This window comes from Apiospora marii (assembly GCF_038362585.1).
Source record: "Apiospora marii strain CBS 49790 chromosome Unknown utg000003l_segment0_segment0, whole genome shotgun sequence".
In the NCBI taxonomy this organism is placed as follows: domain Eukaryota; kingdom Fungi; phylum Ascomycota; class Sordariomycetes; order Amphisphaeriales; family Apiosporaceae; genus Apiospora; species Apiospora marii.
In genome coordinates, this window is record NW_027117374.1 from 5,613,701 (window position 1) to 5,625,880 (window position 12,180).

General features: G+C 52.2%; 5 protein-coding genes across 5 annotated transcripts; 2 read left to right on the forward strand and 3 right to left on the reverse strand.

Moving 5' to 3' along the window:
• Window positions 1–147: 147 nt before the first annotated feature.
• On the reverse strand, window positions 148–1,454 carry PG985_005313 (uncharacterized protein; the record flags this gene model as incomplete). Its single annotated transcript, XM_066825082.1, has 2 exons — window positions 148–168; window positions 282–1,454. The coding sequence occupies 2 exons, from the start codon at window positions 1,452–1,454 to the stop codon at window positions 148–150; spliced, it is 1,194 nt and encodes a 397-aa protein (XP_066688242.1).
• Window positions 1,455–2,246: 792 nt separating this feature from the next.
• Window positions 2,247–3,917, reverse strand: PG985_005314 (uncharacterized protein; the record flags this gene model as incomplete). The annotated part of the gene is made up of 3 exons (XM_066825083.1): window positions 2,247–2,615; window positions 2,690–3,359; window positions 3,409–3,917. The coding sequence occupies 3 exons, from the start codon at window positions 3,915–3,917 to the stop codon at window positions 2,247–2,249; spliced, it is 1,548 nt and encodes a 515-aa protein (XP_066688243.1).
• A 1,451-nt stretch (window positions 3,918–5,368) lies between these two features.
• On the forward strand, window positions 5,369–6,049 carry PG985_005315 (uncharacterized protein; the record flags this gene model as incomplete). The annotated part of the gene is made up of 1 exon (XM_066825084.1): window positions 5,369–6,049. One exon carries the CDS (start codon window positions 5,369–5,371, stop codon window positions 6,047–6,049), a length of 681 nt encoding a protein of 226 aa, XP_066688244.1.
• A 441-nt stretch (window positions 6,050–6,490) lies between these two features.
• Window positions 6,491–8,303, forward strand: PG985_005316 (Major Facilitator Superfamily protein; the record flags this gene model as incomplete). The annotated part of the gene is made up of 3 exons (XM_066825085.1): window positions 6,491–6,717; window positions 6,790–6,897; window positions 6,980–8,303. 3 exons carry the CDS (start codon window positions 6,491–6,493, stop codon window positions 8,301–8,303), a joined length of 1,659 nt encoding a protein of 552 aa, XP_066688245.1.
• A 179-nt stretch (window positions 8,304–8,482) lies between these two features.
• On the reverse strand, window positions 8,483–9,853 carry PG985_005317 (uncharacterized protein; the record flags this gene model as incomplete). Its single annotated transcript, XM_066825086.1, has 1 exon — window positions 8,483–9,853. One exon carries the CDS (start codon window positions 9,851–9,853, stop codon window positions 8,483–8,485), a length of 1,371 nt encoding a protein of 456 aa, XP_066688246.1.
• Window positions 9,854–12,180: the final 2,327 nt, after the last annotated feature.

Genomic DNA, 12,180 nt, shown 5'->3' on the forward strand with positions numbered 1-12,180 from the left:
TTTCAGGGTTTATTCCTCTGTTCCAGTGTCTCGCAGGGGATGGAGTAGCCGCCTCGTCGGGATTTCCATTATTCCCTCCCTTAGTCGCTGTCGCTGTCACTGCTATCGCCTTCGCTACTGCTCCCCTCGCTGCTGCTCCCGTCGTCTTCACTGCTGTCGTTGTCTTCGCTGCTGTTGTCGTCACCCTTGCCTCCCTGCCTTCTATGTGAGCCGCCGCCGCCACTTTTGATGGCCCCCAGAGCTGCCAGGAACTCCAATAGGTCATCGTTCATGGCGCAAACCTCCAGGGCCATAACCTCGTTCATCACCGCCGCCGAGTCGTGGCCCAATCGCATGGCAGCCGCGGTCCACTTGTTGATCTGTTTCTTCAAAGGGGCCCCCTGCTTCTGCTTCTTCTTGCTCTCCTTATGCTTGCTGCTGCTACCCATCTTGTCCCACCAGCTGCTCTCATTCTCTTTGTCTTTTCCCTTGCTCTTTTTGTTCTTCTTCTTCTCGCCGTCCGAGTCCTGCTGCTGCTGCTGCTGCCTCCGTATCGCCTCCATCTGGCTTGTGACCTGACTCAGCATCTTGGCCAGGTGCACCTCGGCCCGGTCGAACCGCTGTCTTCCCATCGCCCGCTGTTCGGACGTCAGGACGCCGCACTCGCCGACCTTGTCCCACCACTTGCGCATGTTGGCCAGCTTGCCCGGCAGGGGAGCCAGACGCTGGTGCGCCTTCCGCAGGGACCACTGGACCACGCCAAGCGGGTCGTCGCGTGAAGGTGCCGGGCCGTCATCGTAGCTTTGGCCCCTGCTGCTTTCCCCTGGAAAGGGTTGCCCGTAGCGGGTACCGTAGGGACCGGCGCCGGGAGGTGGGAAGTTGCCCCAGTCTCGAGGTGGCATGCCGCCGCTACCGCTACCAAATGGCGGGAAGCCGCCTGGGGTGAATCCTCCCGGAAATCCTCCTGGAGGGAAACCTGCGCTGGATGACGCTGGCCTTCGGGGACCGCTGCTGCTGCCGGGGAACCTACCTTTCGCGCCAAACATGAACTCGTTGAACTCATTGAACATCGGATCGTCCGTGGGAAAGAAGCTACGACCTCCAGGTCCCCCTCCTCTCTCGCCACCGTAGCCGGGCGGCGGGGCCGAGCCGGGAAACCCTCCATAAGCAAAGCCGCATCCTCCGCCGGGGAAGCCCCGTCCACAACCACCACCACCAGGAAAGCCTCCTCCTTCGCCCGGGTTCTTCTCCGCCCAGCGCCCTCGTTTGGGCTCGGCCAGGTAGTCCTGGATGTCCTCGTAGGCCTGACGGATCGCAGCGAACTTGTCGTTGTTGGCCTGGGACGCGCCGGCCTTGTCGGGGTGGTGCTTGAAGGAGAGCTTGCGGAAGGCGTCCTTGACCTCGGCCTCGCTGGCGCCGGGGGCTAGGCCGAGGATTTGGTAGCAGTCGCTGAGCGACGGTCTGGAGTGAGACATGATGATAATGGGGTCGGTCGCCTTTGTAGGGGACCAGGGTCCTGTGTGTGTCGACTTGTTTAGTACTTGCTGGAAAAAGTGTCTCTCGCGAGCGGGTCTTTTCGTTGTGTATGTCTCGAAGAGGCAATATGTTTGAAAGACTTGGACTCGAGTCTCTCTTTGTAAGTACCCATGTATATATATAAACTGCTAGAAATAACAATACAAATTGTCGGCAAAAGCCACAAAGGACTGCGATTTCAGCACTGAGACAATGACTTAGAAGCGTCACCGAGGTCATGTTTCTCTTTATCTCACACGTCGACAGTTCGCGTAACTAGAAGAACAATGTGGTTACTTGAGGTGATGTTCTGCCAATTTCTTCAGCTGTCTGAAGGTTTGAGTCTCGAGAGTCTGACATCACGTTTAACGGGCATTTCAGGAAACCACCCTCATGGCGTGGCATCCCTGTTGTGTCAGTTTGACATTCGATGTGACGCACCTGTCTAGATACCATATTATTCACTAACGACAATTCGTTCGATTTATGTATCTTGAACGGACCGTCCGTCGACTACCTATCGACTCTTCGTATGGGAAGCGGAACCCTCTTCAGAACTGCCAACTTTGGTCATGCTACCGAGTTGAGTATTCCTGGGGCTGACAGCTGTCCATTACCAGCTACTCCGGCGCGTGAAACCCAAGTGCGCTTGCCGATCGTGCATTAAGTGGTGGTGGTATGGTACAATCACAGACAGTTACTTACTGATGAACCACGTCTACCCTCCCCCCTTTCCCTCCACTGCTTCTCTACTAATAGGTCATACAGTTCGGGTCATCCTCACATTCTGCATCCAGATTCCTCCGCCACTTCTCGGCCCGCTCAACATCCTGGATCATGTCCCGCGGTGTCCGGCCCGCCCGGTTCGGGACGTCGAGGACCGCCGCCGCGCCCCCGGCGGGGCCCAAGAAGAGTCCCAGGATCCGCCGAAGGTTCTCTTCGCCGTCTTTGATCCACTGTTGTTCCCACTTTTCGCGCTCTGAACTGTCGTCGCGCAGCGGCCGGAATTCCCTGATGAGATACCGAAGCTTCTCGAACACCATGTGGACGGGCGTGTCCCCCTCGTCGTTGGCTGCACCGGGACTCGCGCCGTGGTCGAGCAGGAACCGGACCGTGTCGACCTTTTCTCCGAGCCAGAGCGCGTGGTGGAGCGTTCGAGGAGGCCCGCAGGGGGGTCCCAGAGCCTCGCCCGGACCATGCGCCCCAGGGCCGTGTTGCCGTGGCGGTCCTTCACCGCCGGGTTGGCCCCCTGATCGAGAAGGAAGTGCAGGACGTCGTCCCACCGCACCGCGTCGGATTCTTGGTTGACGGCCAGGTCGCAGTACTCGGCGGCCAAGAAGAAGGGGGTTTTGCCGTCCGGGCCCGGCGCCTCGAGGTCGCTGTGCGGCGGCAGCGCCTTGGCCGTCTCGATGGCCCGGGGCGCGACCGACTGGCGCTCTTGCCACAGATGAAGTGCAGGGTGGCGCCGGAGGGAGCCGGTCTCGCTGGCGAGGCAGTGCAGCGGCTGCCTGCCTTGGCTGTCCCGCGCCAGTGCCATGGCGGGGCCCCCGGGCTGTTCCAGGAGGAGCTGAACCGCCTCTACGTTGAGGTGGCGGGCGGCGATGTGGAGCAGGGTGCTGTTGCCGATGCCCTCGTCCTCGTAGTCGTCGAACTGCACGCGGACATCGATGTCGGCTCCCCGGTCAATGAGGCGCCGGATCAGGCCGGGCGTCCCCAGCGCGACGGCGTAGCTCAGAGCGGTCCCCGAGACGAGGCCGCGGCGGATGCGTTGGTCGCGGACGTCGGCGCCCAAGTCCAGCAGGAGCTCGATGATGGCCTCGCAGCGAGCTATGTGCTCTTCGAGCGACATCTCGTCTCCGGGGACGCTGGTAGAGGGCCGTGCACGCCTGGAGAAGGGGCGTGTTGCCGTCCGACGTGCGCTGGCCGATATCCGTTTCGGTCTTGGTCTCGGACCGCTCCAGCAGGAAGCGCACGACGGGCAGGGAGCGGGACCGGCAGGCCGCGAAGAACAGGTACCGGAGGTCGGGGCAGTAGTCCCAGGCCCCGCCTGGCTCGCGCCCCGCCCACTCGCGGCCGTAGGGGTAGTCGTAGTCGGCGTACTTCAGCAGCACCCGGAGGGCCTCGAGGCTGCCGTGCTGGACCGCCAGGTGCCAGGGCGTCGGGTATCCGTACACGCAGGGCATGACGCGACGACGGTGGAATTTCTTTAAGTATCGTTCGAGGGCGTCGGCATCATCCTGGCGGATGATGCGGTGGAGTCGGGTGCCATACGCGTCCCCGGGCGGGAACCATTTGGTAACGTAGCTTGCAATAGTTTTTGTAGCAGGGTCAGCAGTCCAGTCGGTAGGCGCCCAGTCTCCATCTTCGTCCAAGTCCTCCGGAGAGGCAGACAAGATCGACGAAGGCAACTTGGGCACATCCATGGTGGCTAAGTGACGGAGCGAGAAACGGGAGTGGTCTAGCGACTACTTCATGAAGAGCCCTTAAACGCCAGAGGGGACTCTGGCTTGATGTTAATACTTTACAATCGTCTCCACCTACTTACACACAGGGGTTGGGCGCAGGGGTCTATGGATCGATTATTGTGGACGCATCAAGATGTGGCCCCGATTATATCTCCCTGCCATGCCGGATGAGTCAATTGGCCGTATAATATATCGTGCCATCAATGACGAAAAGGCTGCTTTTTCATATTCACACTCTCCCACCCAATGGTCAAGGACAAAGTAGTTTTTTTGGCAGCACGGCTTGAAGACCTCTGGATGTGATTGGCGCCTCACGTGATCCGACCCTTTCAGCTAGGTCGCCCTTCTCTTATTACACCCTTAAGCTGATTGGATAGGCAGTTGCTGATCTGTTTGATTGGCCTTGTGATATGCAAGATAAGACTGTGAGATGTTACCCCGCTTGCTTCGGTAGCTAGGGTCATATTAGTGGCAGACCATCCGGGGAACTGTCCTGGAGCTGTCATCGTGTTTGGTCACCGCGTACTTTCTAACAACCAACGACATGTCCCCAAACACTTTGAACCAAGGTGACTGGCTGAGTGCACCTGGTGAGTACCGGGATCTGATCCATTATCTGTGTGCTTCAGACCCCAGGCTGAGACGGAGGGATCCCAAGGCTGTCAAGAAGGGCATTCCATGGGACAGTGTTCCAGGAAAGGTAGTAATGCTAGCATGTCAAGCCAATGCCACCGGGTTCGAGCAGCCAGTCACGTATGACACCCCACAGGGCCTGAAAGAGCATCTAGAAACTCGGTCGACTGACAATTTGAACCGGATATACATCCTCGAAGGTCAAAACCCAGACCTGATAGCCTCATTGGGTCACCATCACCGGATGCACCCCTCCTTCTTCCTGGAACACGAGAGAATCGATGTAGATGCCCAAGGTCCAACAAGGGAGAGTGACGTCATGACGCTACCAAGCATGGCTTTGAACCAGGAGCACTTCTGCATCAAGTACTTCGAAGTGGTATCGCTCCCGGTCTCTCTGCGTGGCACATTCCGCCTCAGATGTGCCACCAGCGGGCGTCATATCGGCGTAACTCGGATCATGGGGTCGTTCTTGGACTTTGGTGTCATGCGGCGGAAGTGTTCCATTTGGAGAAGGCGACGATGCATTCCTGACGTGGCTTGGGACTGTAAGTACCACAGATGGACCCCAGATGTCTCTATCCCCACTTGTAGGCCGAACATCAGCTCATCAAACCCGTGCAGGCATCATCATAACAGACCCTCCACTGACTCTGGTTCAACGTGACGAGCTATCTAATCACGTTGTTGCACCGTTGTCATTTCGAAGCGGTTATCCAGACTTCGTCCCACAGGAAGAACAGATGAAGACGAGAACTGGTCCAACTAGGACCTCTATGCTCGAAGACGTCTGCTTCTACCTCGAGCACTACTCCAGCCTACTCGACCTCAAAGATGCGGAGTCGGTGACCCTGGTGGCTAAAAAGATTGCCGTGTCCCACTTCAACCAGCTGCACGATTTTGTGAGATCGGTTGTTTTGAGCACACAGTGGCAGCTGTCGCGCCAGGACGACCTGAATCGCTTCGATGCTACCCAAGCCGAAGCCCAGTGGAGTGACACACAGGCCCTCGAACGCCGACTCGGCGAATACCACGAGGAACTCGAGTGCACCATGATTCAGTGCCGCGTCCCTCTCCAGGATCTCGACGTCGAACACGTAGGCGACTGGAAGGATGTTGGGGCTGACTTCCAGTTCCTTTACATGAGGTTCAAAGACATCCGGCGCCGCGTAGAAGGCCTTAATTCGGCCATCACGGCTTTGACCAACCTAGCGGCGGCAAGACAGGCGCTGAAGAGTCAGGAGGTTGCGCTTAGGGAGGCAAAGAACACAAAGGTGCTGACATTTCTTGGGTTGGTGTTCATTCCGCTGGCATACACCGCGACTCTTTTTAGCATGGCCGAGCCTTACGCGCCGGGCGGAGACAAGTTCTGGCAGTACTTTGCCATTTCAATCCCTCTCATCGTCCTGGTAGGTTCCCTCTACTACTTTTCAGCCCGTGGACTATCGATGATGTAGTGCTAGGGCAATCATCCCGTCCAGGACATACATTCAGTTTGTAACCGTGATCGGCTCAACTGCGTCAGCGGGTCGGGTCGAATAAGATCAGTGCTCGCAAGAATTTTAACGCGTAATGAGCACGTTGAGGATGGAATTGCATAGTATTTATCAAAGAACTTGCGAAATGAAACGAATTTTTGTTGGGTACAGAACTAGCCTCAATCTACTCGTTGCGATGTTTTCGAAAACCCTCCGAGAATACCTTCCGAGCGTTGTCCACTTACGCCCCGGAGACCTATCCCGTTTAGTAACAAATCTGAAATCCAAGATACATAAAGAGCAGGGAACCCTCAAGTAGATACACCCAAAAAGCAAACAAGCAGATCCAGAGATTCAGGACCTTCTCGTCCTCTTATTATATTGACTTGAAGACCTCTCACTGTCACGCCTAAATACACCATGGTCACCAAGGATTCTATCTCACCCCACAACGTAAACCGTTCAAATGATCCTAAGCAGGCTCGAAAAGGGCCGCGGTTCTGGGCCATCATGGGCGTCCTCGCTCTGACCAGCCTTCTGACCTCTCTGGAAGCCACCATCACATCCACGGTGCTTCCCGTAATCGTTGAAGACCTCAGTGGGGGATCTGGCTACATCTGGGTGGCTAATGCTTACCTCTTAACCATGTAAGTCTCTTGTATTACTGCCCTCGACATAACTGTTTGAGCTGTCTTTACCAACAACAATGTGTAAACAAGGGCGGCGCTCCAGCCAATGTTTGGCCAACTCGCAAACGTGTTTGGTCGCCGATGGCCTATGATCTTGTCGACGGCCGCTTTCGTACTCGGGAGTGGCATCTGCGGCGGGTAAGTGCTGTCAGGTCCAGGGGCCACAATGCTTTCCCTACACTGGAAAAAGATCGTTGACAACTGGATGTTCATATTGCAGGGCTACCAACATGGGCATGCTGATCGCCGGCCGCGTGATTCAGGGCATCGGCGGGTCCGGCATCGGCGTCCTCTGCGAGACCATCATCTGCGACCTGGTGCCGCTGCGGGAGCGAGGCACCTACATGGCCGCCGTGCTCGGCATGGTCGCCCTGGGCACCTCGCTGGGCCCCCTGTTCGGCGGGCTGATCGTCCGCTACAGCACCTGGCGCTGGGCCTTCTACATGGCCCTTCCCATCGGCGGCCCGGCGCTGGTCTTGTTGTTCCTGTTTCTCAACGTCAACTACGACAAGTCGAGCACGCTGGCCACCAAGCTGACCCGCCTCGACTGGCCGGGCAACGCCGTCTTCGTCGGCGCCTCGAGCTCCGTCCTCATCGCCCTGAGCTGGGCCGGCGCCGAGCACCCCTGGTCCTCGCCCCAGGTCCTCGTTCCGCTCCTCGTCGGCGCGGCGGGCCTCGCGGCGTTCCTGGCGCTCGAGGCCAGCGGCCCCTGCTTCGCGCCGAACCCGATGATGCCCCTCCGCCTCTTCGCCTCCCGCGTCACCGGCGCCGTCTTCGCCCTCACCTTCCTCCACGGCGCCGTCCTGATGTGGCCCCTGTACTTCCTCCCCGTCTACTTCCAGGGCGTCCGGGGCGCGAGCCCCTACCGCTCGGGCGTGATGCTGCTGCCCACCATCCTGGCGCTGATCCCGGCCGCCGCGGCCGGCGGGCTGCTGCTGTCCCGGACGGGGCGCTACAAGCCGATCCTCGTCGCAGCCTTTGCGCTCGTCACCGCCGGCTTCGGCCTCTTCTCGCGGCTCGACGCGGACTCGAGCGCGGGCGCCTGGGTCGGGTTCCAGGTCGTCGAGGCCCTGGGCGCGGGACTCGCCCTCCCGACGCTGCTGCCGGCCCTGCTGGCGCCGCTGGGGGACCGCGACACGGCGCTCGCGACGGGCGCGTGGGCGTTTATGCGCGGGTTCGGGGCCGTCTGGGGCGTCGCGGTCGCTGGCGCTGTGTTCAGCAGCCGGGCGGCGCAGTTGGCGTCGTCGGGCGCTATCAGCGGAAACGCGACCGTGGCCGCCGAGTTCGCGGCGGGCGGCGCCTACCAGGCTGCGACAGCGCGTTTCCTGGAGTCGCTGTCAGCGTCGCCGGACGCGCGCGCGCAAGTAGTGGCTGTGCAGAGTTGGGCGTTGCAGCGGTCGTGGCAGGTGGCCATCGCGTTCGCGGCGGCGGGGTTCGTCGTGGCGGTTTTGCTGAAGGAGGTGCCGCTTCGGGAGGAGCTGGACAGCGAGTTTGGGATGGTCGAGAAGACGAATACCAGCAAGGAGGAGGGAGGTAGTGCATAGAAGGGGCACCTAGACGACTACGCAGTTGGCAGGTGTAATACACAGACACCGAGGATGACATGGCTGGTCGGATTGTCTACATGGAAGCGCTTTGGTTTCAATGGGGGCGGTTTTCAGATGCGATACGGATTGATGGTTGATTGGGTTATATGAAGAACAATAATAGCACTGTTTAGAGTCTAACTATCGAACAGTGCGATAGTCCTCTTCATATTCTCTCGTATCCCTTCCACCAATGGCTTGGTTCCTCCGCCTGACTGAAGATCATCCTGGGCCATGACGCTGTGAAGCAGCCGCGCCCGCTCTCCATCAACAAACATCCCTGCCGACGACTGCTGCAAGGAAGAAGAAGTAACCTCTCCCGCGAGGCGATATGCGGCGGGGAGCCCCAAGCAGTCTTCCAGACTTTGAATATGGCTTCGGATGACCTCGATTATACCCATCGCATACACTCTCGCTGGGATATCCTGCAATGTAGAGGTGCCGCCAATACGAAGTACAGCTTTCGCTTTCAACGACCGGACGGCGTCGTGTGGCATTTGATGTAAAGATTGGTAGGCGTCGCTGAAGATCGAGCCGTAAAGCCTCATCAGCGCAAGGTAGTCTGAGAGTATCAAGAGCGTGGTTTCCGTGCTGATGGGTGAAGCCCGAGTTGGAGAAAAAGAAGAATCGGCGGCATCGGGTAGCAAGCGCTGACTGTGAGCATTGGCCAGGTTAGAAGGGGGAGGGTCGGAGCCACTGCCCGCCGTCATGGACCGGATGATGTCGATCAATTCATTCGTACACGTGAGTACTACGGCGACAGGGTTCTCAGTCGCCATGCCCACGAAGGTGCCATCCTCTGCGCACTTCTCCACCATGTTACGAGGATCCGAGAGGAAGGTCTTCGTGGCTGCGGCCTGCCGCTCTAGCTTCTCCCCGAGATTTCTTAGTGAACTGGCTGCACTCGGGGGTGAGACGGCCGCAGTATTCGGCAAGCATGCGAGAGAAGCCATGAATGGGTCTAAATCAAGGACATCATTGGAACCTTCACCCAAGTAGATCATGTCGAGGCAATCTGCTTCGCCCAGCAGCCCCTGGGGCTGTGGTGAGTTGCTTGACTGGTCTAGCGACGGACAATTACCCGACGCAAAACGCCCAGTGGTCGTTGATGTGGTGCCGAAGAAGTTCGTATCGCCAGGTACTGTCCAGTGATCCAAGCTCTCGGCACCGAGCCATGGTGTGGCAGTGTCTGCGCAAAGGGGCTCATCATGGACTGAAGGTGTGCGAGAACACTCGACATCGCCGCTGTCTCGCGGCGTGGATAAGTGCTGAGGCGACGACTCGGTACCAGAGTCTACGGCCGGATGACCACTCTGTATAACGACTCCATCCAGATACGACTTTCGCGGCCTGCCGGGTCGCCCAGGGGACCCCGTCGCGCACGGCTCGCCGACGCGGACACAGCGAGGGCACGGCGCGGAGCTGTCCTCGGCGCGCGGGCATCGGACCCTTTTCGCCCTGCACCGATCGCAGGCGGATCGCTTTGTGGCTGCTGCTATCTTTGGCATAGTGACCTTCTTCTGCTGGAAAATCAAGCTGGGAGTAGGGAACCAAACATGTCAATGCCGGGCCTGCTCAGAGAATCCCCCATTTCCCAGAAATACAATGAAATTAATTGATGGAATGCGAAATATTCATCCGACAGTAGCTATTTCCTAGCACTTGCTATGGCTGAGCTGAAAACCCTCCGAGAATCACTACACCTCGGAGGGTTTGGGGGATAGTGGGGCACACCTGCTGAGAGCTCTAGCTGGCAGTCAGATAGGCTGCTTGTAAGAGACAAGCAACAAGCGACGTTCGTACCCAATAGCTGCCAATTTAGAAGCGTATCTACGCCAATGGCAACCATCATCGTCATAACCATAATCAGGGCATATTAAATGCTGTTGGATTGAGTGAGGCAGGGCATGCTAGGGAGAAGGAAGAAGCAGGGCGTGGAGCGTGAGCACCTGAGTTCTGTCTAGGGGATGGATGCTGTTGGGTTTGCTTGCTTATTAGCATTTGATGAGCTACACTTTCAATCCTTCATCAAAATTATGCTTTACATTCCTCCCTCACCGATATTACTATTTCTTTTCTCATCATCATCGACAATGTGACGAAATTTGCCAGTTGGGCGGCGCAGTATGCTAGCTCGGTATCGTTGATTGGGTACCACTATAGCGGTGCCCTTCGTATATCGGCACCGTTCCCTGGGCTCGGGTCGTTTCTGATTGCACGGTGAATCAACTGGGCGATACAGTACGGACCACCTACAAGGGTCAATTAAACCACCCTCAAAGTGGGTCTCAGCGCCAGCTCGTACCACCCTCAAATTACATAAAAGTATAAAATGTATAATTTTATTTTTTAAAACGTTTTTAAATAACGGAAAAAATACGGTAATAATTTAAGGTTAAAATAATGTTTAAATTAAGTTTAAACTTAATTTAAATTATATTTAAATATAATTTAAATTAAGTATATACTTTTTTAAAAAATAAAAATTTTATTTTTATTAATTTTTTTAAAAATATTATTAAAAAGTATATTTATAAAATAATATTTTAATATTTAATATTTTAATATTTTAATATTATATTTTTTAATTATTATAATTTTAATATTTTATTATTTTAATATTTTAATATTTTATTTAATTATTTTAATTTTTTATTTTTAATTTTATAAAACTTTATTTTAATATTTAATTACTTTAATATTTAAATATTTTTTTTTTTTTTTTTTTTTTTTTCTATAAAACTTTATTATTTTATATTAATTTATTTTTATTATAGTTTTGCTATTAATATATATTTATAATTTTAAATATATTAAAAAATAAAGTAAATATATATTTATTTTAAATATTGTTTTAAATTTAAATATTTTGTTTTTATTTTTATTTTTATTATTTTAAATTTTAAACTTTAAAATTTTTATTCTAATTCTTTTAAATTTTAAATTTTAAAATATTTTATTTAATATTTAAATATTTTATTAATATTATAATTTATATTATTATATTCTATATTAAATTTAAATATTATATTTTTTAAAGGTTTAAATTAAATATATATTTGGTTTAAATATTATTTAAATATTAAATTTTAATATTTTATTTTAATTTTTTTTAAAGTTTAAACTAAGTATATACTTAATTTAAACATTATTTAAACATTAAACTTTAATATTTTATTTTAATTATAATTTTTTAAAAGTTTAAATTAAATATATACTTAATTTAAATAATATTTAAATATTAAAATTTTATATTTTATTTTTAAATTTTTATTTTTATTTTTAAAAGTTTAAATTAAATATATACTTAATTTAAATAATATTTAAATATTAAATTCTAATATTTTATTTTTATTTTTTATTTTTATTTTTTAATAATTTAAACTAAGTATATACTTAATTTAAACATTATTTAAATATTAAGTTTTTATATTTTAATTTTATTTTTATCTTTATTTCTATTTTTAAAAGTTTAACTTAATTTAAATATTTTTAAAAATTAAGATTTTAATTTTAATTTTTATTTTTTTAAAAATATAAATTAAATTTATACTTAGTTTAAATTTAAACGTTTATTTAATCCGTTTTATTAAAATTTTAAACGTTAAATTTAAAATTTTATAAAATTCCGTTATTTCAGCATAAACCAACTTTAAGGGTGGTGTGATTAACCCCTGTAGGTAGTCCGTATCAGGAGCCCGAATCAACTGCTGCACCACAGCATGTGGGGTTTTGGTCGCGATTGACAGCTAAGCTGATGGGGTTTAGATCCCCATGCTTACAGCAGCAGCTAGGGCTTAGCATTGGGCTTAGGGGCCCTTATCCCTGTGATGCT